This window comes from Nipponia nippon, unplaced genomic scaffold (assembly GCF_047370975.1).
Source record: "Nipponia nippon isolate SJK-2023a ecotype South Korea unplaced genomic scaffold, ASM4737097v1 scaffold_2, whole genome shotgun sequence".
NCBI classification, from domain to species: Eukaryota; Metazoa; Chordata; class Aves; order Pelecaniformes; family Threskiornithidae; genus Nipponia; species Nipponia nippon.
The window spans coordinates 84944304-84967945 of record NW_028262336.1 but is presented as its reverse complement, the minus strand read 5'-3'; the positions used below and the strand labels follow the sequence as shown (position 1 = coordinate 84967945).

Below are 23642 nucleotides of genomic sequence, written 5' to 3'. Positions count from 1 at the left end.
TGTTCTATTATTTTGTTGATCCTCAAAAAACAATGAAAAAAAAATGTCATGCTTATGTAATCAGGAATTCGATGCTGTAAAAAGAAGGAAAAATACGGTAGCCTAAAAGCTTGCTATGGGATTACAGTTGTTCTTAGCACTTGATTGTTAAGCGTCTTTTACTGCTGTGTCTCTGAACTCTCATAACTGATAATTTAACTGCTAATTCAATTGTGTGATGATGGATTGCCATGAACAATTCCTTGAAGAGCACTACAAATTTAATCTGTGTTTATTAACTGTAGTGGGTTTTACTGCCTCTGTTACTTTGTGTGTTGGCACACAGTGATGTGTGTAATAAACATATACCAAAAAGAGATAGAAATTGGTAAACAAGACATATTTGCTAGAAAACTTTTTGGAGCGCACTTTTGGATGTAGAAGGCTGTGCTGATCCTCTGTTTTGCTGCTGAACTTTGACCATTATTTTCCTTTTGCCATAAGTGAAATATGTATAATGAACAGATTAAGATGAGATGATTTTTCTCTCTAACAGCACTATTCTATTTATAACTGTAAATCTTTTTTTTTTTTTTTCCCCCCTCCTCCCTCGCATCTGTAACAGCTAGCCGATGGCGGAACCTCTTCTCTACACCTGTCTCCTTGGCTTTTCCCTATAGTCCTGTTGCGAGACTCACCCCATATACCAATGGCTTTAATAGTCCCAGCTTCTCTAAAACCTCCAGTAAAGCAATACTAACACCTGAACGGACAGGTAATGCTTATCTTTTTATGGTGCTTACAAAGTTGCTTAATTGAATCTAATCTTGCTAGCATTTAACAGCAATACACTGTTCAGATGATTGTATATAGACTCAGAGGGAGATTTTTTTAAGATGACCTAAAATTTGGCAGTTAACTAGTAGTGTAGGTTATCTTCTGTGCTACACAGCATGTTATAGGAAAGTGATGCTAGTAAACAGAGCCTGTTCCTCCGTAATGGTTTACCTGAGAGTACAGTTGCGACTGCATCATCTTAAACAGTCCCCAGCTTTGTCTGCCCTTTACTGCTCATTTTTGCCCCACTGTGCCCCTTCCTTGTGTCTACAGAAACATTTGTGCAGCTGTGTGATGAAGTTGCAGGGAGAACTTACCTACTATAAAAATAGCTGGCAGAAGCATGGCTGGCATTGCTGCTATCCAAGGTTTATTTTGTGCTTGTCACTGATATTCAGGGAACACAGGAGTTTTAAGAAAAATACAAACTTTCTGTGGGCTGTAAATTGCAAAGAGTTGCATTTTTCCTTCTTTGCTACAGGTATCAGGAGTCAATTTATGTCTGTGACTTAAGGTGCAGTGGCAGTGGAGAATATAATCTGGGGAGGAGGCATTAACATTTTAATGCCTGGTGGGAGCAGGTGTGGTCTAAGAAGTCAGTATCAGCGTCACACTGATCTGTGCGCAATTTTCTTTACGTGTGAAATCAGTGCAGAAAGCCCTGTTAGGAATATAGGCACTGTGGGTGAGACACAGCTCCAGACTGGACACCTGGTGTAGGTGTCTGTGTGATTGAGATGTCTAAGCTCCCCTATGCAATGGGATGTAGTTTAGTTCCGAAATGAAGGCATCTCCATGCTATTTGAGATACCCTCTTGTCTAGCTTCCCACTGCTGCTCCAAAATGGCACAGCTGTTACTACCTCTGCAAAACCTCGAGGACCATTGTAACTTGCAAATTTAAAAAAGCAAACACATTTACCCCTTACAATCCTTCCAAAGCAAAGTAATCCTTTGTGTGTCCTTTTCTGTTGGAGGTGTTATTAAAGAACAGCTGAATTTAGGTTAAATTTTAGGTGGCTGTTTTGAGCAGTGCTAGAGGGTGCAAAAGCATCTGTGGTACAAGCACAGCTGATGAGCCATCGTCACAGCGGTTCTTGCCCTGCAGGCTGTGGGCCTCTGGTGGTCCAGAGGATATTAGAAAGTGATTTACTGTTTTATTTGAAGAACTTTTCTTTAAAGTTGGGCAACAACTACCTCATGCAACTAATTGCAATTTAGCTGGTATTTTAGTATCATGCAGGGAAAAAGTAGAATCCAGAGCCCTCTCCAGAAGGTAGCTCTGTGAAGGAGGCAATGCTTTCTCTGTTGCTGCATAATGTTCAGTCTTAATTGTTATTGTCATTGATTTATCTGATTATTATAAACAATTAAAAAACCAGTAAAATTTAGATAAACAGCTCTGATGTGAAATCTTGAGTACTGACCAGAAGGTGACGCATACACACTTGCTTTTCAGAACAAAGTAGGGAGAACCACAGTTCCATGAGAAGGATTCAAATGCAGATGTGTTTAGACTACGTAAACTAATCTGAGATGTATCAGAACCGTATTGGGTAAATTATTCATTGTCTGGGCTATGTGATGCTATTTTGGGAACAAGCAGAGGAATTCATGATCCATTACTACACTTAATACTCCTCACGAGTATCAAAGCCCTTTGCTAATTGTTAGTGGATTGCACTACACTTCTGAAAGTTTTTATCTGTTATACAGAAAATATTTTAAGCTACTGTAACATAAAGGGCAGATAGTTGTGAATGAAAGATACAGACATATTCACAGAGTAAAGGTTATGTTTTCTTCCATAGGTTACATTTCTAGGAGCTCCCCTTTGAGCCCACAGTCATCAATAGACAGTGAACTGAGCACCTCGGAGCTGGAGGATGATTCCATCTCCATGGGATACAAGCTGCAGGACCTCACCGATGTTCAAATCATGGCTCGTCTACAGGAGGAGAGTAAGTGGCTTTTTTTCTTCTTTCAAAATAGTCTGAGGGAGATTTCCCATAACAGTCAAAACTGCTCCAGTCTGGTCTCAGTCAAGTGGATCTTTCTTAAATTGTGTCGCCTCTTGAGTCGCAGGTGGAAAAACTCTTCACCTGCACGGAGAAGGTGTGCACGTTGTTGGGTTCAGGTTAATGGTACTGGATCTTTCAAAACTTAATGCTTGTATATTTCTGAATCCCAGCTGGTAGCTCCAAACCTGTTGAGTACATTTAGATTTAGAAGATATATAATGTCTTACCACATCAATTAAAATAATTTTATTGCTGGGGAGGGAAGATGCTAAAGGATTTTTCTCATGCATACATTTCATGAGAAAGGTAAAAATAAGCAGCTGTCATGGATTTCTTTGCCTCTACTTTGATTTTCTTATTTGTCAAATGAATTTTGAAATTAATTCCCCTTTAAATCCTGAATTGGGGCATTTAAATTTAACATTTTGGTTTGAGACTAGTGATTATGCACAAATCTGAGCCCAAAAGCTCGTTTGACATAGATTATAGTTTTGCTTGATAGTAATTTTTGGAAAAAGTCTTTATTCATAAATAAAGGGCATTTGACTTTAGAAGTCACTCAGACAGTAAGTGCAGTATCTTTCTCGCTTGCTATTAGTGCCAAGTGAGACATCAAGAAGGAAATGATGAAATGAAAAACAAGAGAAATTCAGAGCTGGTGACTGAAGGAAAATGCCAAGTAATAAGTGATTAAATAAAAATAAAATGTGAAGAAAAAATTAGAGCTGTGATCTGGCTGCAGCAACCAGACTGAGCAGGTCGGCACAATCACAATCAGCAGTTGAACTTGCTGAGCATCTGGTAGGACTTGTTATGTTCAGCAGAGAAATTAGTAAGTGTGAGACTTTACAAGATAGCTAAATTCTCAGCTGGCAAATGTGTGTGGTCACAGCTCAGAAAATATCTGATATTATGTGAAAGTTATAATAATTTTTAAAAAAAATTATGACTCTCAAAGATACGAAAGATTGTGTTACCTAAACGACAGCTATTATCATCTCCTACAGAGTGAGTTTTAAAAAAGACTTCAGGTACTTAGCTCCTTAAGGAATCAGGTCATTGGTAAACTGGAAGGAAAAACGCTGGTTTTCTTCTCATCTGTGTCAGGTGTAATGGTTGTGTCTCATTCTTGTGGTAGCAGCTGGTACAGAACGTTTGAGTGCGTGATGGTTGTTGTCCACTTAGTCCCGTGGAAAGCGGTAGTATTATACGTGCATGCAGGCACGCTCTCTTCGCAGCCATGAATAGAAGCTCCCACTCAAGGGCCAGGGGGGGAAGGCATATTAAGAAGTTTCCATTATGAAGCAAAGACATCTGTCAAAGCTGAGGGCTTTTTGTAAATCTAGGGAAGTCATTATCCGCAGCTATTGGCGGAATTACTTGGCGCCTGGAAATACAACGTACATCCCCCTTTTCCCTGGCTGCTGCACAGTCGGAAAAAGGGGGATGTACAAGGGCTGTGGATGTTTCCCTCTCACTTGACCCAGAGCAAACATGCACTTCTGGGGCAGTGCTAATAGTGGGATGGTTTTCAAAACCTGCTGTTCTCAGAAGGGGGTGGTAGGATGCCTACCTGTCTAAAACACAGCTGTGTTACCACTAAGCCTTGTCCATGAGACTGGCTGCTAGCAGCAACTAATTCTGGTTCAGGGAGGTTGGAGAGCCAGAATATTTACATGGGTCTTAAGTTTAGGAAATATTATTGTCAGCCTTTTCATTGCATCAATATAAAAGTTTAATAGCGATAACTTGGAAAACTAATAGAGTGAGCATTAGTTCCTTTAATTAAGAGTGTTTAAAAGTTAAATACTTAATCCTCATGTAGTCTTTCTATTGGCAGAGAAATAGGTGCCTCCTTAAGGCGGTTCATCTTATGTTAAGAGAGGCAACTAAGACATCTCACAGGTACTGCATTTTGGGGATGCCTGTATTCTTCTTTTATTTTTTTTATTGAAAAGGGATCTCAAGGGAGATAATGCAGGCTTAGATGCCTGCAAGGTAGACACCGAAAGTTAGATCAGATGAATCCTACCTCAGATCTTCAGCCTGGTGACACTGTAAATCCAATTCTTGCTGTAAAATTATGTCTACTCACCTGCTTAGTTTTCAAGTTTGAAGTGCATGTTAAGAGCTAATCACTTAACAGAAGCCGAATCATCCTCTTCTTGGAATTTACAGGCCTTAGGCAAGATTATGCTTCGACTTCAGCATCTGTGTCAAGGCACAGTTCGAGTGTCTCTCTGCACGCGGGGAAGAAAGGGACGTGCGGTGACCAGGAATACGATCGCTGTAGTCTTGAGGATGAGGAAGAGTTTGACCACCTCCCACCTCCGCAGCCGCGGCTGACTCGCTGCTCCCCCTTCCAGAGAGGGATTCCTCACTCACAGACTTTCTCCAGTATCCGGGACTGCAGGAGGAGCCCTACCTCCCCGCACTTCCCTTCCAATACTTATCAGCAGCCCTACTACTCTCCTCAAGCCCAAACTCCAGAGCAGCAACCAAATAGGATTAATGGAGGTGGGTTGCATGCTTTTCTGAGAAGTGATCTTTTCTCTGTGCAAAGTGCCAGTGCCGTTTTAAAGATCGAGTTGCGCCAACAGAGTGAGGTGCGTTTAGTGCATGACAGCTAGATCAGTCCGTGCGTTGTAACAAGCAATTGAAGCCTGTGCAAATGATTGAGGTACGTTGTTGTTAAGTAATTTGCTACAAAATGTAATCTGTGACCTGGTCATGAAAGCTGTTGCTTTAGTCTGTTTTAAAGTGCTGCAAGTATGACCGCAAGTGATGAAAGAAGAAAAAGGAAAGAAGAGCATCTTATAGCAGGCTGATAGTGGGTTAGAAGAACTAATCGGGCTTTTGAGCTTGGCCCATGCATGTCCATTGTGGATACAGTAAAATACAAAATAGGATTTTCAGATTGTCGTTCCCTTTCTTATTCCTGACTTGGCTGTTAGTGCATCTATGCTGTGAATCTGCAACGAGTGCTTATGGCAGGGGTCAACACTGCTCCTGTTCCAGGGCTGGTAGGGCAGACTGTTCAAGTAGTGGGAGATACTGTTGCTCCCAAACTATCCTGAGCCATTGCTGCTTTTTGCACTGCATTTGAGATGTATTCCAGAGTATCTGGAAGATTTGTGTCTTGGTGCTTACTCAAGACTTAAGTTTCCCTCCGTTGTTGCTGTTACCTTCCTTTCATTCTTTATTATGATCACAATTTTCTTCCTCCTGCTGCATCTTACTTTCCTGGTCCTTCAGTATTTTCCCCAAGCTAATTCAAAACAGTTTTCAGTCAGGGTCTTGTTTGTAACATTACAAGTTAAAGCTCACCCTTGGGCAGGAAAATGTGTTGTTCAAAACAACACAAACTTGCTATTTATAGAGCGCTACAGGTATGCCTGTTGCTTTCCTGACAAATAAGACATGACAGGTTGGTGCCAAAAGCACTTGCATTCACAGTAAGACATGGTGTGGAAGTATAATCAACAAGTGGCAGTATATAAAGAAGGCCGATGTTAACAGACGGTGGAGCAATGTGGGTGTTTGCTGGTACAGCATATGTGCCATATTAATTTCAATGATATTTTTCTTGCCAGTGAGGTACAAGAATGGGACAGCACTGATGAGCTTGCAGAAAATTTATTGGGGAGATAGAAAGGAAGGATATGGGGCGTTTTTGGTTCAGGAATGAGGGCAGGATGTAGTGCTGCAATCTTTTCGTATGGTCCCCAAATGCTTTTTCAACTTTTTTTTCATGTTCCATGTCAGTGGAACTTAAGCATTGGATTCCGACATGGAAACCTCAAAGTACTTAACAGGGCACTAAAAATACTAAACTCCTAGTTTATTAACTAGAAAGTGTATAAAGGTAAAAGGCCACCAATTTTAGCACCTGGTTGCCTTTTTTTCTCAGGAACTTTGAGGTGTTGGGTATCTGTTCAGTGTCACTGAGAAGGAGGACACACAACTTCAGTTACCTGTTTGCTGGAATGGCAGACAGCCCTATAATATCCAGTACTGCTATCTTTAGAGTGGAATTATCTCTTCAGCTTCGGCACCTTCAGCCTCTGACTCATGCAGCACTGATCCACGTAAGTGGCAAATGCTGATGGTGAGAATTTGACTGTGTCCTGTTGGCACACAGTCAAGTGTTTGCTGCATTGAGTATGTCTGAGTAGTATTACGACAACATCTTCTCATCGGCACTTCTCATCATCTTGGCAACAATTTCATTGTCTTTCAGGAACTCCTACACATTGAAATGGAGGTAGACTGCCAAACAAGAATTTGTCTGAAGCTCCATATGATGGACAGTGTGTTTCCACACTGTTACAGTTTACCAAGGCAAATGAGAAAGAGGGGTGTGATAGATGGAGGAGCTAAAGTGTTTAGTTACTGCTTTCAATACATGTGGAAAGCGTCATCCATAATTAATTAAAATTGCACATTCCGTATGCTCTGCTGCTCTCGGTCATTCCAACAGTCTTCCCAAATCTCTCTTCCTCCAAAGAGATGACTTGCGTTCTTGTAGGTGCAGTCAGCAGTCTGGCCATTGGTTTGATCATTCACAGAGCTCTCCATAGAAGAAGAGTAAGTGGCAAGTAAATACTGAATTTTGGCACTCAGTCTGGGGTGAAAAAAACAGCGTTTAGCTTTGACCCAGTGTCTCCCCAAAAATTCTCTATATGTTTAGCTCAAGTATAATTTTTTTCCTTTAGGAACAGATAGCATCAGGGGTGCTGTCCTACCTGCTTTTAGTGAAGTTTGGTGTGGCGTGGTAGTTGAGGTACTTATTCTAACTTTAACTACCTGTACTGTAACAAATACGCTGAAGGTGTGATAAACTTGGAAAACTTTAATAATTCTTTTAAGAGTATAATACTGGTCACCTGATGAGGAGCACCTGTGTTTCAATGCTGAGCTCTAGGTGCCCACATGTGTATGAAGGGCCCAATTTAGCTGCCCATGTATAAGCACTTAGGGGCTGTATGAGGTACTCAGATGCACCCTGCTTGGCTTCACCGTCGCTGTGTGTCAGTGCTTTTTAGATGCCTTAGACAGCCCAGGGTCTCTCAAATGGCATGAGGCATCTATACATAGGCACTGAATTGTGCACTAGGTGTCCAGTCTCACTATAGACAATGGTCTGCTTGTTCTCCATCCACAGGATTGCATTTTAGGTAGCAGAGAGATTGTCTGGAGTTTCTGACACCCTAGCAATCTTTTGCCTGTGCTTGGGGTGAGAATACTCTCTCAGATGTTTTCTAGCTGTGTTTCAGGCCATAATTTTGAACTCAATTGTTCTTGCCAGTGTATTTTAGCAAAGTGCTGCCCCTTGGTGTAATTTTGACACTCTGCCCTGTTTTAAATTGCTGTACATCTATTTTAAAATACTACACCATACATCTGTGTTAAAATACCATACCACCTAGCCCCCACACTCAGGCCGAAGTTCTTTCTCTCACCTTATCCCACCAGTACGTTGTCTGAGTCAATGGTACCAGTTCTGTTTACTGCCAGTCTCCAACAGCTTGCTGTACTGAAAGGCTCCTGGTAAATGCTAGTGGAGAGTGGCAGATAGGCTGCAGGCATACCTGTTACCTCTCAAACAACATTTTGCAGCCATCACCTGTAGCGTGTGTGTATTATCTTTGTTTTCAAATAAGTTTTATTTCCAGTTCTGCCAAGAATTTACTAATAGAAAAGCTTTGCATGAAATCAACTTTTTTTTTTTGCTACCTTGTTCAATTACACCCTCTCCCTAAATCAGCTGAATTGTCTGTAACAATGAGTTACATCAGAAAAATTCCACCTGAATTTTTTTAAGGCATTCTGTTTCAGGGATTTTGTCGTCAGTTAACGGATCAGAAGTAGATCATTTAAAGACGATCTGAGAGACAGGAGGTGAATAGCTTTTGAGTGTCTGTTGTAATTAGCTAGAGTCCGTCTAGTTAGTGTGTGTTTTATAATTTAACAAAGCTTTTAATATGTTGGCAGTGGAAAGATTTATGTTTATATCTCTTTCCCCTTCCTCTAATTTGAAGGCGTTCATGGTTAACAACTTAAAATGTTGCTAACTATTAATACCAAGAATACTTTGTATTCATTTTCGTATAAGAAATATCACCAAATTTCATAAAAACAAGCTGTTTTCTGCTTTATGTTGTCCATAAATGTATACTTTTTTTATTACTGTGACACAGAAGTAATCTCTTTCATTTTAACTTTCTTAAAAATATTTTTTTATTTCTGTTTGGTCACTTTATTCTTTTTTAATTTTTTGCCCTTTATTAGTTCTGATTTTCTGAAACAAGAAGTAATGGAGCTATAGTACTGTGAACACATCCAGAAGAGTCAAAATCCAGGATAGACAAGATACTGAAAATGGGATTGATCTTCTGGTGTTCAGGCCCACTTTCAAGATCTTTAGATAAGCTTAATCACAAACTTCGATCCTGGCACCCCTTATTTCATGTGCATTTTATAATGACCATTGGTATAATACCTGAAATTTGGAAACTTTGTGCTTTGGACAAATTATTCCAGCTAGAGAAGAAATTTTTTATAACTCAGTAAGAAGGGGCAGATGAAAATTACATCCTTCATTGAGTAGCAGTGCATGCAATTTGGTTAATTTTATTTTATATTTTCCATTACCTTTTCATGTTGATTTTTAACTTTTTTGCTTGGTTGATACCTTCATAAACAGGCCATGGATACCATTCACTTGAAAAATGTTGCTTTTATTTTCCAGAAATTACTAGCTATGAGTTACTTTACTGCATACCCTTCTGGAGAATAGCTTTTCTCAGGCAAAACATCATGATCGTCATTTGCTGTTGCAGCACCCTTGCCTCATTTGGAAAGCTGCAAATGGTTTTGTTGTTGGTTTGTTGTTTTGTTTTGTTCTGTTTTGTTTGGGGTTTGTTTTTTTGTTTGTTTTGTTTTGTTTTTTTAAGCAAACTCCAGGCAGACATAGAAGAGCAGCATTTCAGGGGCAATAGGTCTGTGTTTAGATATCAGTTCAGTACAGACTAACATTGATTGCTGTGTTTGGAGAGGTGGGAAAAGGTCTGTTCTTACTGATTTACAGAGTGTTTTTCTGCTCATAACCTCTCTTGTTCAGTAAGGAATGGAGAATTCACTGTAGGAAATTGTTGCAGACCCTTTATTAAAGAAAAGGAGAAAAAAAATCTTACTTCAGTCACCTTTTGAAGTTTTATTGAGAATAGTAATCAGTGGGGAGAAGTCTTGGAAGGATAATGGAAAAATCTTGAATTTGCTGTAACTATCTGTGGAGGGAGACATATGCCTGTGTAGCCAGGGTGAGATGAAAGAAGAATTCTAAATAAAATTGAAGTGTTCTACATTAGTAAAATGTAGGTATTGACAATTAAGAAGAATGGTGTCTCTTGCTTAAATGAAAGACTTGGTTTTAGTTCTTAACCTGTATTTGTATTTTTACACACTGATGTCCCTGTTGTATCAACTGAAAATTCCACAGACCTTTAATTAGACCCTGGTGTATTTGGGATGTCATAAATGTGATAACCGTAACAAATGTAATGCAGATACTGAACTCAGGTCTTCAAAGACGAGGAAGATTAATCCCTTAAAGTGAAGTTGTAATTGAGTCTACAAGTTTGTTAAGGATTTCAGAACAAACTCTGAATATCTACATAATATAGAACACAATGTTTAAAATAGAAAAGCATAGATTTTTTCCTTATGTTTTTTCCTCAGCTTATTTGTGCATACAATACAGATAAGGCAGAGCTGAATTTTCAGGGTTTGTGTGAAGGATTTAAATGTGTGTAAGAAACTGCTGATGTAGCTTAAACAGTGATAGAGATTTCTCTAAGACGCTAATAATTAGGATTCATTGTATCACATTCCTTAACGATAGTGCACTTTTGGTGAGGCTTGTGAGTCTTTTGTTCAAATAAAACATTGACAACGCTTGCAGAGAATAGCAATGAATCAATAAATGTGTTTTAAGACACTTCACTGTAGAGTCAGCGTAAGCTTTCCTTGCAAGGAGAGCCTCGCTGGATAAGGTACCTTGGCAGAGAGAAGATGATACTTAACAAGAGCTGCTAGAGAACTCCCAGTCTGGCAGCTCACCAAGAGCGCACCTCTTCTGGGGTAGCTTTGCTCTGAGGGCAAGGTCTGTTTGTGTGCTACATGGACATTAATCTTCGTCTGGTGATAGTATTAGGTCAGGGAAGGAAAAAAAAAAAAAAGCAGCCATGGAATGGGGGCGGCCACCAGCGCTGCTGGGACCAGAAGACAGAAGGCAAGTGCTGCCTGTTCTGGTGTCGTGCCAGAAAGAAGCTGGGCTACTGATCCCAGGCTGACTTTAGAGAAGAAATGGCATCAGGGGAAGAACCTCCAGGAAAAAGTAAGAACTGAAGCAGCTGGGTAAGAGGCAAACCGCTGTCTTTACTGTAATTTTGTGGAATGTTTGACAAAACAAGGGACATTTTTGCCTGCTTTTTGACCCGTTTCTCACTGGTAGTGAATATGATCTGTGCTGTGGGGTTGTCTTTTCATGCACATTTTCAGTTGAGGGCAGAGGACCCTGTATTTCACAATTCCCAGTTTTTCCTGTGCTGTAGGCAACAGGCAATTCAGCATGGATACCACATGGGAGAAAAAGTGTAAATGTGCAGTAGGCGATTTGTGGTGCATCATTCTGCTGCAGATATGTGAAACAAGGGCAATGTATGCCACTTAAAGAACCTTCATGAAGTGACAAGCATGTGTGTTGGTGCATGAACTATTCTGAGAAGGTGGTAATAACCAAGAACTGATTATTAACTCCCTTGCATGATCTGTCCTCGCATTTTCTTCACACTTTCAAATATCTCGGTAATATAATGGCTGTAGGTCACGCTATTACATCTCAAGGCTGGGAAAGGCAAAGATATATCTGTGATGTCTTATGTGGCTGCATCCTACTTAAACACAGTTGTTTCAGCCTAGATTATAGTTGAGACTCAATAGGGGACCACAGTAACTTTGGATGCTGTAGAAGGTGCAAGTCCTTTGGAGTTCCTCGCTGGTGTTAATATCCACGTCTTCCTAACAGAATAAACTGTAAATGTGTGATGACTTTTTAGGCTTGCAACTGAACCAGATTAGTGCAGAAGAGGTAGCAGAAACTGTAGCAAATTTCATCATTCATAATAAACAGGACTATTTGGACAAATTACTTCTCACTTGAGAATACATCTCGGCTCTACTCCTCCTCTCTGTTAATTTTCTCATCAGCTCTAGAAAGGGAAGGTTTGCTACTAGTGGCTTGGAAAAATATTTTTGTTTTCTTATATATTACCAGCAAGTTCGTGTCTAGTCAAGTCTCAGCGGCCTGAAATAATATTAAAATCACATAACTCCCACCTTCTGCTTCCGTATGTCAAGCTCAGCGTTTCATTTACAAACAAAACGTCTGTAAGACTCTTTCCACTGTTCTTAGGAGGGGAACAGGTGACAGAACAAACTTCAAGAAAGAGATGAAAGAGGATGCATCATCCAAGGAGATGAAAGCTGCAAAATGCCGTCAAGACGAACATTTCTGGGTTTTCCCCAAACACAAAACTGACCTGCTATTTTCATTGCTTTTCAGGGCCATTTATCTCAGCACACACAAGGACCCATCAAAGAAGTAACACAGATGCTCAGTGGATGCGAATGTGCAGGTGCAGCAGGAATCTGCTGCCTGAGGACTGAATGAATCAGCAGCAGAGCAGACTGCTGGAACAAGAAGGGACTAAATGAACAGGAGGCAAAAGGCGAGGCCACCCATGACATGGAGGAAATCCAACCTACTTCTGTACCTATTTTTCCTGCTATTGTAGCTGCATCCACTGGACAATTCAAGGCACAGATCATGCCTGTGGTGGCTGATGCAGTCTCTGAGTGGAAGAGTCCAAGGAATTCTGCTTATACAACCAGATATGTGGATAGTATTAGAAAAGCTATTTTGTGCAGTGCCATCTTCCCTACCACCATCCTGCTGCTCAGACCTTTTTTGCCAAGTGCTGTAATGTTGACGTAGGATTTCAGGACCTAGTATTTTAAAGGATAGGCTAGGGCTCCAAAATTAACAGTAGCTACAGACATCCCATATTCATGAATTTTCTGCCACTCTGGGCCAAGCATTGCGTCATAGGAAGACAGTTCCCTTTGCAATTTGCAAAATCATGATTATTTCAGAAATAGGGACATATAGTAACTGTATGGATGCCATTGTTTGCATCCCCAGGACAGTTTTGGAAGCCTGATAACTGTTTTATCATTGTTATATTAGTGATATTAATACTTACCACCTGACTGAACCACAGTGGTAATCCCTTTGCTAATAATGTTCATTGCTGTACCACTGACAGTTTCAGCCTGCAGGGTCAGTGATGAGTCACTGTAGTACAACTCTAACTCTTTGATGAAGCATTACCCTTAAACTGGTTCTTCGTTAGGATTTGGCTGTGCTCTAGTTTCCAGGAACTCAAACCTTGCATTTCATTTTCCTGCACTGAACTCCTCTCTATCTTCATGTTTGATTTCAAAAATATGAAAATGTAGTGTATTTAATTCACGGGAGTATTTAAACTATTTCCTAGACAGCAATGGTTTTCTATGTTGGACCATCTATGGTAACTGAAAGTCAATCTTAGTTGAGATGGAAGAGAAGAAGGTCTCATCATTACAGGACTAGTGTGCACGATATAGTATCAAGAGCAGGTAGGCACTAGGTGTTGGGACTTGGGACATGAGGATATTAAAAATGCTGGACCTTTGAAGTACAAGGATGTTTTTGACTATTTGCAGGATTGTGTACCAGTTCTTATCATGAGGACCAGTCACAAAAAACAGCTGGAGTTGTAGCCTCGCTGTGACTCAATTTTCTGGAGTTACATAGGCATTGCATATATTGAAGTTACTGTTAGTGACTACTAATACCTTGTATAGATAGAACTGTACTGTCACTTCTTATTACTTGTCAGTTGTTAGTAGCTTTAAGGATTAGAGGAGCTCGTGGTGATGCTAAATAGGTTATATATTTATGTGGACTGATAAACAGAGATTCCTAAGTCAATTCGTCGTTTCTGTGGACTGAACTTGCCCTGTGGAGGTCGACCCAAAACAGCAATTCCACGCCACGTGTGATGTGTCGTTCCTGCGTGTAAATCCAAAACATCAATTTTGAAATGCCCTGCTTGCTGTTGGAGAGAGCAGTTGTAGCTGCCTGTTAGAAGACAAGCATACCCCTGTGTTCTGTTGCAGTGTAAGAACTGGAGGGAGACATCTGCCAGGTGCTGGAACCTATGGCAAAGGCAGGAGCTGGTGGCCTCCATGCTGGTGCGGTACCAGGAGAAACATAGCCACCTCAGCAGGACACAGCACTTGTGCTGCTGAACCTGGCCAAGAGGCCAGCATTAGTGGTGGTGTCAATGACAATTTAACGAATGACCCGTTATTTCCCCACAGGGGTGCTTTACTGAAGTCTGTCACGTCACAGGAGGCAATTCAGACCAGGTCATTCAGTGTGTGCCTTTGTGCCCCCGCCAGTCTCTTGTGATTATACAGAATTGAGTCATCTCTCTTTGGCCCCATGGCAGAAGGGACCAAAAGAGCTTCTCCTAAGATTACCTAATGCTGTTGTGGTTGGGAAGTCTTCTTGAGATGTCAGACTTGGTTTTGGGTTCTCTCTCCGAATCAGCTAGCGTGAGTGGGGTTGCAGACATCTTCTGACCTCCTAGACACTTGCCTTAGCTGTTGAACCTGCCCCAAAAACATTTGGGGCATTTGCAGCTTTCTTTTTGTGAAAGGCCTTACAGGCCTGTTCTGAAAATGCCTACCAAATCAGGCACCACAAGTGGGATAGCCGGGAGAACCACCAGATTTGAAAATCCTGATATCAGCCCCAGGGCTCCAAGCAACTGAACAGCATCAAGACTTAGCAGGTTTTGCACGTGGCCACCTGCAGAAACTTAACATGCTAATAAGGTTAGGTACTGAATGGAATTTTTTAGCATCTCATTGGCATCTGAAAGCAAGACTTTACTCACTTAGGATGGATTCATCTTGCCTGTCTTTAGACATCCACAGTGTAGATACCTGTGTCTGACTTTGTTACTGCAGCCTTGCTTTGTATTCACTGCAAACAGGCACATTTAGAGCATGATTCATCTGACCTACTTTGCACATTTATGTGAAACTCATCCTTATTATGACACTTTAGTGTTTAAATCCTTGTGATTCTGAAAATGTACTGCCTATTCGTGTCTTTAAAATTATTTGTGAATAATCATGCTGTTATAATAGTCAGAAGGGTTCAATTAGTAGGCTGTCAATAACGTATTCATATTCTTCCTGCAGAGCAAAGCCTTTCTTTGTGTTGAAGTAATTTGTTTTAATTTTGGTGCTCTACAGAAATTATTCAGAGGCTGCTTGTGTGTGTTGGGAATTCTGACATGACTATGGATGTTGTCTTCTTTTGCTTCAGATAAACTTCGAAGAAGCATGCCTAACCTCGCTCGGATGCCAAGTACCCCCACCATTAACAGTAATGCCGGCTTTGCTAGTTCTCCAGTCACCGTGAGGAACAGCCAGAGCTTTGACTCCAATTTGCATGGAGCGAGTAATGGGGTTTCAAGGATGCAGTCGTGTAGTAAGTACCTGTGTTCTTTGGTTGCACGGAAGGAATCAATAGAGTGGTAAAATACATGTCCCAGTCACTGATCCTCCGCTTTATGAAAAATTAAAAGCAGACTGTGTTCCTTTTGCACTATATTTTAATACAGCTTAGGATTTTCAAAGTTTCTGCTTTGGAAAGCAAATTCTGCCAATCTTGTTATGCAGTATTGAGAGTTTCATCACCTCCTTCCCCCCCCCCCCATTGATTTTGTGCCAACTTTAAATTATAATAATTAGTAGTAGTAGTACTGTGGAAGCACCAATAATACAATTAATTCCTACAAGCTTACATTGTTAGTTTTGATACTAGAATTGAAAACTACTTGGTAACTTATACAATGGTGGTTTTACAGTACACTGTATAAATACTATCTTAAAATACATGACCTCTCTCCTACTCAAGTTGCACCACTTTCTTCCAAGCAAATGTGGTAAACAGAGGGTTATATCCTCAAGTATAATATACTTGTTGAGTGGGGGAATTAAAATTACTCTAGTTTAATTTAGGTGACTCCTTGATGGAGGGACGAAGGGAGAGTTGATCTAGTGGATGTTGAATTATTAATGTAGATCATGAACAAGATGGATCAAGATCCAAACCCAACCCATCTTTTCTAGCACAATGGTTGAGGTACTCTGAGAAGAAATAGAAAAAGTGGATTTCATTGGACACAGGCAGGAGAAAGGATTTAACTTATGCCTCCCATGTCCTGTGAGGTTTTGGAGGGAGCAGTTGGCAAAACCTTTTCCTGTGGGTGGGTGTTCTCTTTCAAATTTGAGCAGAATTTACAAATCATAGAATCATAGAATGGTTTGGGTTGGAAGGGGCCTTGAAGATCATCTACTTACAACCCCCCTGCCAAGGACCCCATACCTTCCACTGGACCAGGTTGCTCAAAGCCCCATCCAGCCTGGCCTTGAACACTTCCAATGATGGGGCATCCACAGCTTCTCTGGGCAACCTGTTCCAGTGCCTCACCACCCTCATAGTGAAGAATTTCTTCCTTATGTCTAATTTAAATCTACCCACTTTCAGTTTAAAGCCGTTACCCCTTGTCCTATCTCTACATGCCCTTGTAAAACACCCCTCTCGAGCTTTCTTGTAGGCCCCCATCAGGTACTGGAAGGCTCAAAACTATTAAATCGCACCTTTTCTGGAAAATATACTGCTGGATTTATTTTCTTGTATGTTTGTCCTGTTTGAATAGGAGTAGTTTTTCAGATTCTCACTTGAATTTGCATGGTAGTGTGTTGAGAGTTTAATGTTATTTACTATTTTAGAAATATATATTTCTCTGTGTGTTTATGTGTGTATATATATATGCGCATGTATAAAATGTGATTTTTCTGAAATAATTTTTTGAAAAACATTTCTAAGAAGTGGCTGTGCTGGTGTATTTAAGAACTGTTATGATAAGAGTTCCATAGCAATATATACCCAGTATTATTTGAATCACACATCTATATTTTCTCCTGTGTCTTTAAATGATGTTAAGATGTCATTTTTCAAGGACTTGAAAAATGATTGGCCTGTATGTGGTATGTTAGTTTACGAGCTTCAGGCTTTTGACAGTTTGCTTTTGATACGTGGACTCTGAAACAGATGTGTGTCTGATGTACACCAGAGGGCAGGATTGCGTAGAAGATCTATATGTAAAGCTTCTGGAACCCATAGCATTGATTCAAAATGATAGCTTGCATAACATCGGCCTTGGAATATGCTGTTATATTCAAGACCTTTTTATAGACTTTTTATTGGTTTTATACATAAAGCTTAGACTTCTGTGATGTTTTATAATGCTTCAATGCAAAATTCCTTAAACAAGATGTGGTTATTGCAAGCAACCTTACAAAAATCTAAATGATCTAACAGTAATTAATTTATACCTTCAGCAATTTCTCCTGTTTAAAGCTCTAATTGCGTAGGTGGAATTAGTGTGCTTGTAATGGCTAATGAAACCTCTTTGAGGGGAGAAAGAAGGATCAATATGGGGTGGGATTTTTGTTCAGGATGGGGATGGAACAGGGTATTTTGGTTCAGTGCAGTGTTACTGGCTGCAGTATTGGATCCAAAGGGTTTTTCAGCAGTTTATAATTAGCAAGTAAATTGTATAATGATGTGTTTATCCCTATTCAGATCTATCTAGAAATGAGCATTACTGCCTGGCCTCATCTGTTGCATACTGACCTTGTTACTTCCTTTTCTACCACTCGTTACAGTTCCATCACCAGGACAGCTTCAACACAGGGTTCACAGTGTGGGACATTTTCCAGTGTCTGTCAGACAGCCTCTCAAAGCTACTGCCTACGTAAGCCCAACCATACAAGGTGGTGGTAGCAGTAGTAGTAGCAGCAGCAGCATTCCAGTGTCCAACAACTTGCAGTTATATTCTAACACTGGGATCCCAATGCCAAACAAGACTGCCAGTCAAGGGATTGTAGGGCGCAGTGCTCTTCCAAGACCATCGCTGGCCATTAATGGGAGCGGAATACCCAGAAGTAAAATTGCACAGCCAGTTCGAAGGTAAGAGTTAAACAGACCTCCTTCCCCATGTGGATGGCTTTGGCTTAGATTGTGGTGGTCTGGGTTTTTTTTTCTCCTGAATATGAAGCTGGGCTATAAAGCAGAAGAGTTTCTAGCTCCCAATGCTGAGTCACTGAATGGGTGAAGATTTCTTTCCAGAAATAATGACAGACAGTGCTTGCGGGTAGTTCCTAGTAAACTATGATAATTGATAGAAGGTAATCACATATAAATAAGAATGGATTGCTACCCATCAATAAGAAATCAGAACAAATGGAAACCTTGTATCATTAACATATGTGGCTTGGCTTCTTCCAGACTTGTGCCAACTGCTATTTCAGTGTCACAGGATGAGCAGATCTTAGAGTACTCAGATAGAAGGCATTGCATATCTGTTGTTGTAAATGGCAGTAGATGGTAAAAATACAACTTGTGACGTTATGGCATTGTGACGAAGGAAATAGCCTGGATAGTACAGTCTTGGGTTGAACCAGCATCTTCTCAATTACAGGTGAGAGACAATAGGCAAACGGAATCCTGGAGTATCACATACTTGTAGTGAGCTATACTGTTAAGCAAATGCATTTTTGCATTTTTCCAAGAGAATTTAATCTCCAAATGACCTTTTTATTTAGGGCAAGCAATAGTATAAGCTTGAGGAAAGAGACTGTGTTTTAATCACCTTATCACAGATGGGAGTTAAACTCTTAGCTATATGTTCTATGATTAATAGGTGATGAAGTTTCTCAAAGAGAACCTTCTATCAACTTGTGTCAACTCTTCCAACTATTTTCTCCCATCGCACGTGTCCCTCCTCTTGTGAGGGCCTGTTGTGTGACCACCTGTTTTTCTGTTGGGTGAACTGTCACTGTTTAGCTCTCACCATTTTTATAGTTTTCACTAGATACTGGCTAGATCCAGAATAAGTTCAATTACTCACATTTCCTCTTTGGTTGAGTTACTTGGGGATTACACCAATGTGACTGACAACAGATTGTGACCAACTGCAGTGAAACTTTGATAAAGAACCGTCAGGTTTCTTCTTTGATGAAGACTGTACCGTGAGATTTCTATTATAACCTCCTTTGCTCTCTGCTGGAACTCTCTCTGTTAGAGTTCTTTATAGTAGAGGGTTATCTTTCTTTTTTTCTTTTTCCTTTCCTCCGCTCTATGTTCTGCAGAGCTCTTACGTCTTTCATAGCAACATGTGAGAAAGAGACTTTCTGGGCCATGAAGACCAATCCCTTGCTATTTTGTAACTTTTCGTACAACAGGCAATATTTAAAGAAAAACAAAATTAAGAGGTTTCAGGGGGAGGGTGAGACACTACTCTCAACACTGTTTTTATTAGAAACTGATTTGAATCAGTAACAAAGCTATTTATAGTCCAGAAAGTCTGAGCACCTGTCTTTTCACTTTCAAATGTACCTTAGCAGCATCATATGTTGCTGTAGAGCCAGACTTCTTGATGATAGATGGTCTTTGCACTATGTGAATGACAAGTTTATAGGATTCTAAAAGCACAGGCAGACTGGAGCTCAGCCTACAGTTCTTTAAGACCCTCGTTTCATTTTATTTATTCATGTGGAAAATAAGGGCGGTTTCAGTTCACATGGAATTTTCTTGAAAGGAGTTCAGCCATCAGCGGCAGATTTTCTCACTGTTGATTTTTGTCACTGTGGTCATTTCTAAGGAATGGTATTTCTGATTATCAGTTTAAGAGTCTAGCTTCTGTTAGTATACTGAAAATTAAAGTGGTTTTAGTCATAACTTGATTAAAAGTAGAAAAGGTCTTTTTTTCTTTTAAATCAATCATGTGCAGGGAGAAGTGCACATTCAGGGCAAAGCTGTGTCTTCATGCTGATGGCCAGACTGTTAGGTAGACAAGTTATTGGTATTTTAGATACTTAAAATAGGTTGTTAGACACTTTATATAGGGCCTGCATTAGGGAACTTAAGTATTTACTGCATAGGATCAAGCATGTGAGGGAGTGCTTTTGATAGTTTGTAAAATAAAATTATAATAGCCAAGATAACCAACTTGGCTAAATATTAACTGCTTTTCTCCTTGCCATCACAGGTTCATGCATCCAAAAGCAGTGTAAAGCAATTTTAACAATACAGTCCGTCTCTACTTAGCCTTAGAAGTGAGGCAGCACTTTGTTTTTGTTGAATGGATCCATGCAACCCCCGGTCCTTTCCCACTCCATGCTCTAGGCTTCTTGCAGACCTACCTTCTCACCTCCCATCCCCTATCTGCCAGTCCTCCACTTTTGATCCTTACCTGGGAGCACGATGTGAGGGGCAGCAGGGGCAGCTTCCAGTACGGCAAAGTGAGCTGGGAGCCGAGTAGGACAGCCAGGCTGCCCCACAGTACCCAACCAAGAGCAGCACTGATGATGACCAGGGTCAGCCAACAGTCCCAGCCTCCAGACAAGTCCACGGTGACAAGGCAGGTCCAAGCTAAAGCCAGGAAGTCAATCAACAGGTCAGGGTCTTGATCATCCCAGGTACCAGGCACAGGCATGGCAGCAACATAAGCACAGCTCCGGAGCCAGCGTGGGAGGCTTGCTTGTTCCTGCTGCCTTGTGCTGGAGCCAGATGCTGCAATCCAGCTGATGATGGGAAAGTAGAAAGAGACTACAGACCCTCCAAAACTGTTATCTCAAACCACGTAGCATCGTACTGACAGCTTGTGCTTGTTTGAAACAGTTGTCAACACTAGTGCGTTTTCCTGTTCACTGCCCTGTAGCAGAGATTCAACCCTGGATATGTACCAGTATTCTTACATTTATTTTCAACCTAATTAATTTTTCTTTACTTCTGTCCTCTCCATTTTTTCTTGAAGATTGTTAAACATACTTACATTTTTTTATTTCTGGAAAAAAAGAAATGAAAGCAGCAGTTGCAGAAAATGGCAGAGGCAGGTCATGTTTTATGCTTCAAGTAACTGGATTTATATCAAAGATAAGTGATACTGCAACAAAGTGGAGCTGCTCAAAAGCAGCTTGGCTGAACCTAAGCTTAACCACGTTTTTTACTTAGGTGCAATTTTTTTTGCCACTAAAAAAAGCAGTTGTAGCAGAGAGGCAAGAAGCTGCTCTGGTGACTGCTTTTAACTTACTGACTCTGCCTCCCTTACAACATACCTCTGCCTTTTTCCAGCCAAGGGCATTTGGAAAGGAGAGGAGGCATCAGTAACTCACAGGAAAAGCAGAGAAGTGTGAGAACAAGGCTTAAGACCTGGTTTTATAAGAAACAGTTTCACAGAATTGGGACGCCTTATTTTCAGCAAATTGTGGTTTAACTAAAATACGGTTGCGGCAAATTAGAGAGAGCCTGACTCGTCAGCAGTGAGTTGACAGTCAGATCAAATCTGATGGTTGGTTTTCCTTTTTTTTCAGTCTTCTCTGAAACATTTAACTCTGTGGTACCTGGAGGGTTTCGAAGACGGTCAACAAGCATTTTTTAATAAGTCCTTATTCATTAGTGAGCGATGCAGCTGAGGTGTGAGGGTGGGGGCCCGGAGGACGGCAAGCACCCTGCAGGGTGTTGGTGCTGGAACTGGTGGCTTTCTGACTTCGGCTGTGGGATGGAAACGTGTCGTCATGTGTCTGGATAAGAGTGTCTGGAGCAGGATTTGGTAGAGTTCTTCAACCAATAAGATGCCTAAATTCTTTAGTGTTAGTGCATAGTGTTTTTATGAAGTGCTGGTGTTTGATGAGCTTGCTGAGTACAACAGCTTTTTAGCAAATATTACCCATTAGATCTCTGCTGTCTGTAGTGACAAAAATAGGCTTTTATTGCCTTTAGTCCTGAAGAACCAAATCTTCCCATTTTGAGAGATCTCATGCGTCATGAGAATTATTCACCAGATTCCTTTTTACCAACCTTTTATCCTTTTAAGACCAGTAACAGTAATGGGTCTCATTGGAAGTGGCCTTAATGTCACATTTGCATTAGCATGGAGCAAGAAATATACCAGAGTGATGTCTCCAAACAAGCCACAAAGCCAGTGTCGCTACAGAAGTAAATAAGTTTATTACCTTGATCTTTCACATGAAATATGACTTCTTCTGTCTTTTTTTTTTGTCATCCATTTAATGCAGTTTTCTTCAGCCTCCAAAGCCACTTTCGTCACTCAGCACGATGCGGGATGGGAATTGGAGAGACGGCTGCTATTGATGAAGGATGCCCATCAACAGTGGAAAATAAATAATGCGGATTTCATTACCCAGCTGGCTGGGTAATGATGATTTGGGAAAGGAGGGTCATACAGTATTATTTCCCCCGGGATTTTAATATGTAACTATCCATAATGCAATGTCATTTTTAAAAAATGAACATCTTATCAAATACTAAATATTGCACTTAATCAGTTACCTGAACAGCTGCGTTGTTATCAGACTAACAATGGCAGTGTTGGCATTTGGAACTGAAGAAAGTATTACATATGTACAAAGTACCAGACTATTTCCTTGGAAAGAACTAGGAGATAATGCTTTCTGGGCAGCTTTGCTGTACTGAAATTCTAAGGTAATTTATTCAGTGTAAAGGCATCATGTATTTTATTTTGAGTTTGGGGGGACTTATGTATGTGCTTGAATTTTTTTCTAGTGTTTCCAGTACATTTTATTTTGTATACTTAAGTTCTTTTAAACTTGCCTGAACCTTGAACAACAGAGAGATAATTTAACTTTTCTGTGCCATAAATAATATTTTTGGGGTAATGTACTTTTTTAGCGCTAGGAACATATCTTACAAAATGGTACCATTGGCAATACAAAGCAGTATATTTATGTTGCAGAAGCACAAAAAAAGTAGCATTCACTGGAAATTGCCATCCAGCTGGGTCAGCGTGGTTTTGTTGGTCTTTCACCATTTGTTCAATTGTTAATTTATTGTCATAGTGTTTTGTATTTAAAATGGCAGCATAAGTCACATTGCACTTACAAAGATACAGTGATCTCTAAAACTACAGTTGGTTTTCAGTACTTTATTACAAAGAATAAAATTGTAATGTTTTATTAACAGTTGCTTATGGAAAATGAGTTTTAATGCGAATAAATCTTTTTGATAGATCTTTTACAAAATCCAATTGCACTAATCAATGCTTTCTTATAATGGCATATGACTTAATATTTGATTACAACTGTGTATACTGCTGTTTTGGAATGTTTCAGAAATAAAGAATCTATTTCAGCAATAATGCTGTTCTTGAGTGTGGAATGTAAACATTGTTAGAATTCACCAACTGACATCTACTTAACTCGTGAAGTTTTTATTACTTAACATTTAGATTATGATGGATTTTTGCAAATAGTAACAAAGTTAATCTGAAAATTTTTAAAAATCTTATAAATTTATGTTACAAAGCCATTTATGCATAGAAGACAGACAAGTATTTTAAAATCAATCATTAATTTTTTTCAATTTAATGTTCAGATTCTGCAAGTGCAAATGTGACTTGCAATGGGAAACAGAGATTGTGTACCAAGTGAATCGTTCACCGTCGCTCTGAATTTGCTCGAGAACCTGTTTTTCTTAAAAGGGCCAACTAAAATAAAAAACAAAGGAGAAGCATTT

General features: G+C 40.1%; 1 protein-coding gene across 2 annotated transcripts in view; it reads left to right on the top strand.

Annotated features, from left to right (window-relative positions):
- The window catches only part of SLAIN1 (SLAIN family member 1), a 53320-nt gene extending 30118 nt beyond the window's left edge, over window positions 1-23202 (top strand). The window contains exons 3-8 of one of the 2 annotated variants that reach the window (XM_087757316.1): window positions 605-754; window positions 2627-2776; window positions 5015-5353; window positions 15342-15506; window positions 17753-18056; window positions 22166-23202. In XM_087757316.1, the coding sequence (XP_087613442.1) occupies window positions 605-754; window positions 2627-2776; window positions 5015-5353; window positions 15342-15506; window positions 17753-18056; window positions 22166-22241 (1184 nt within the window). In that variant the 3' untranslated portion in view covers window positions 22242-23202. The remainder of the gene's footprint in view (window positions 1-604; window positions 755-2626; window positions 2777-5014; window positions 5354-15341; window positions 15507-17752; window positions 18057-22165) is intronic. The other variant, XM_087757317.1, reaches the window with a different exon arrangement.
- Window positions 23203-23642: the final 440 nt, after the last annotated feature.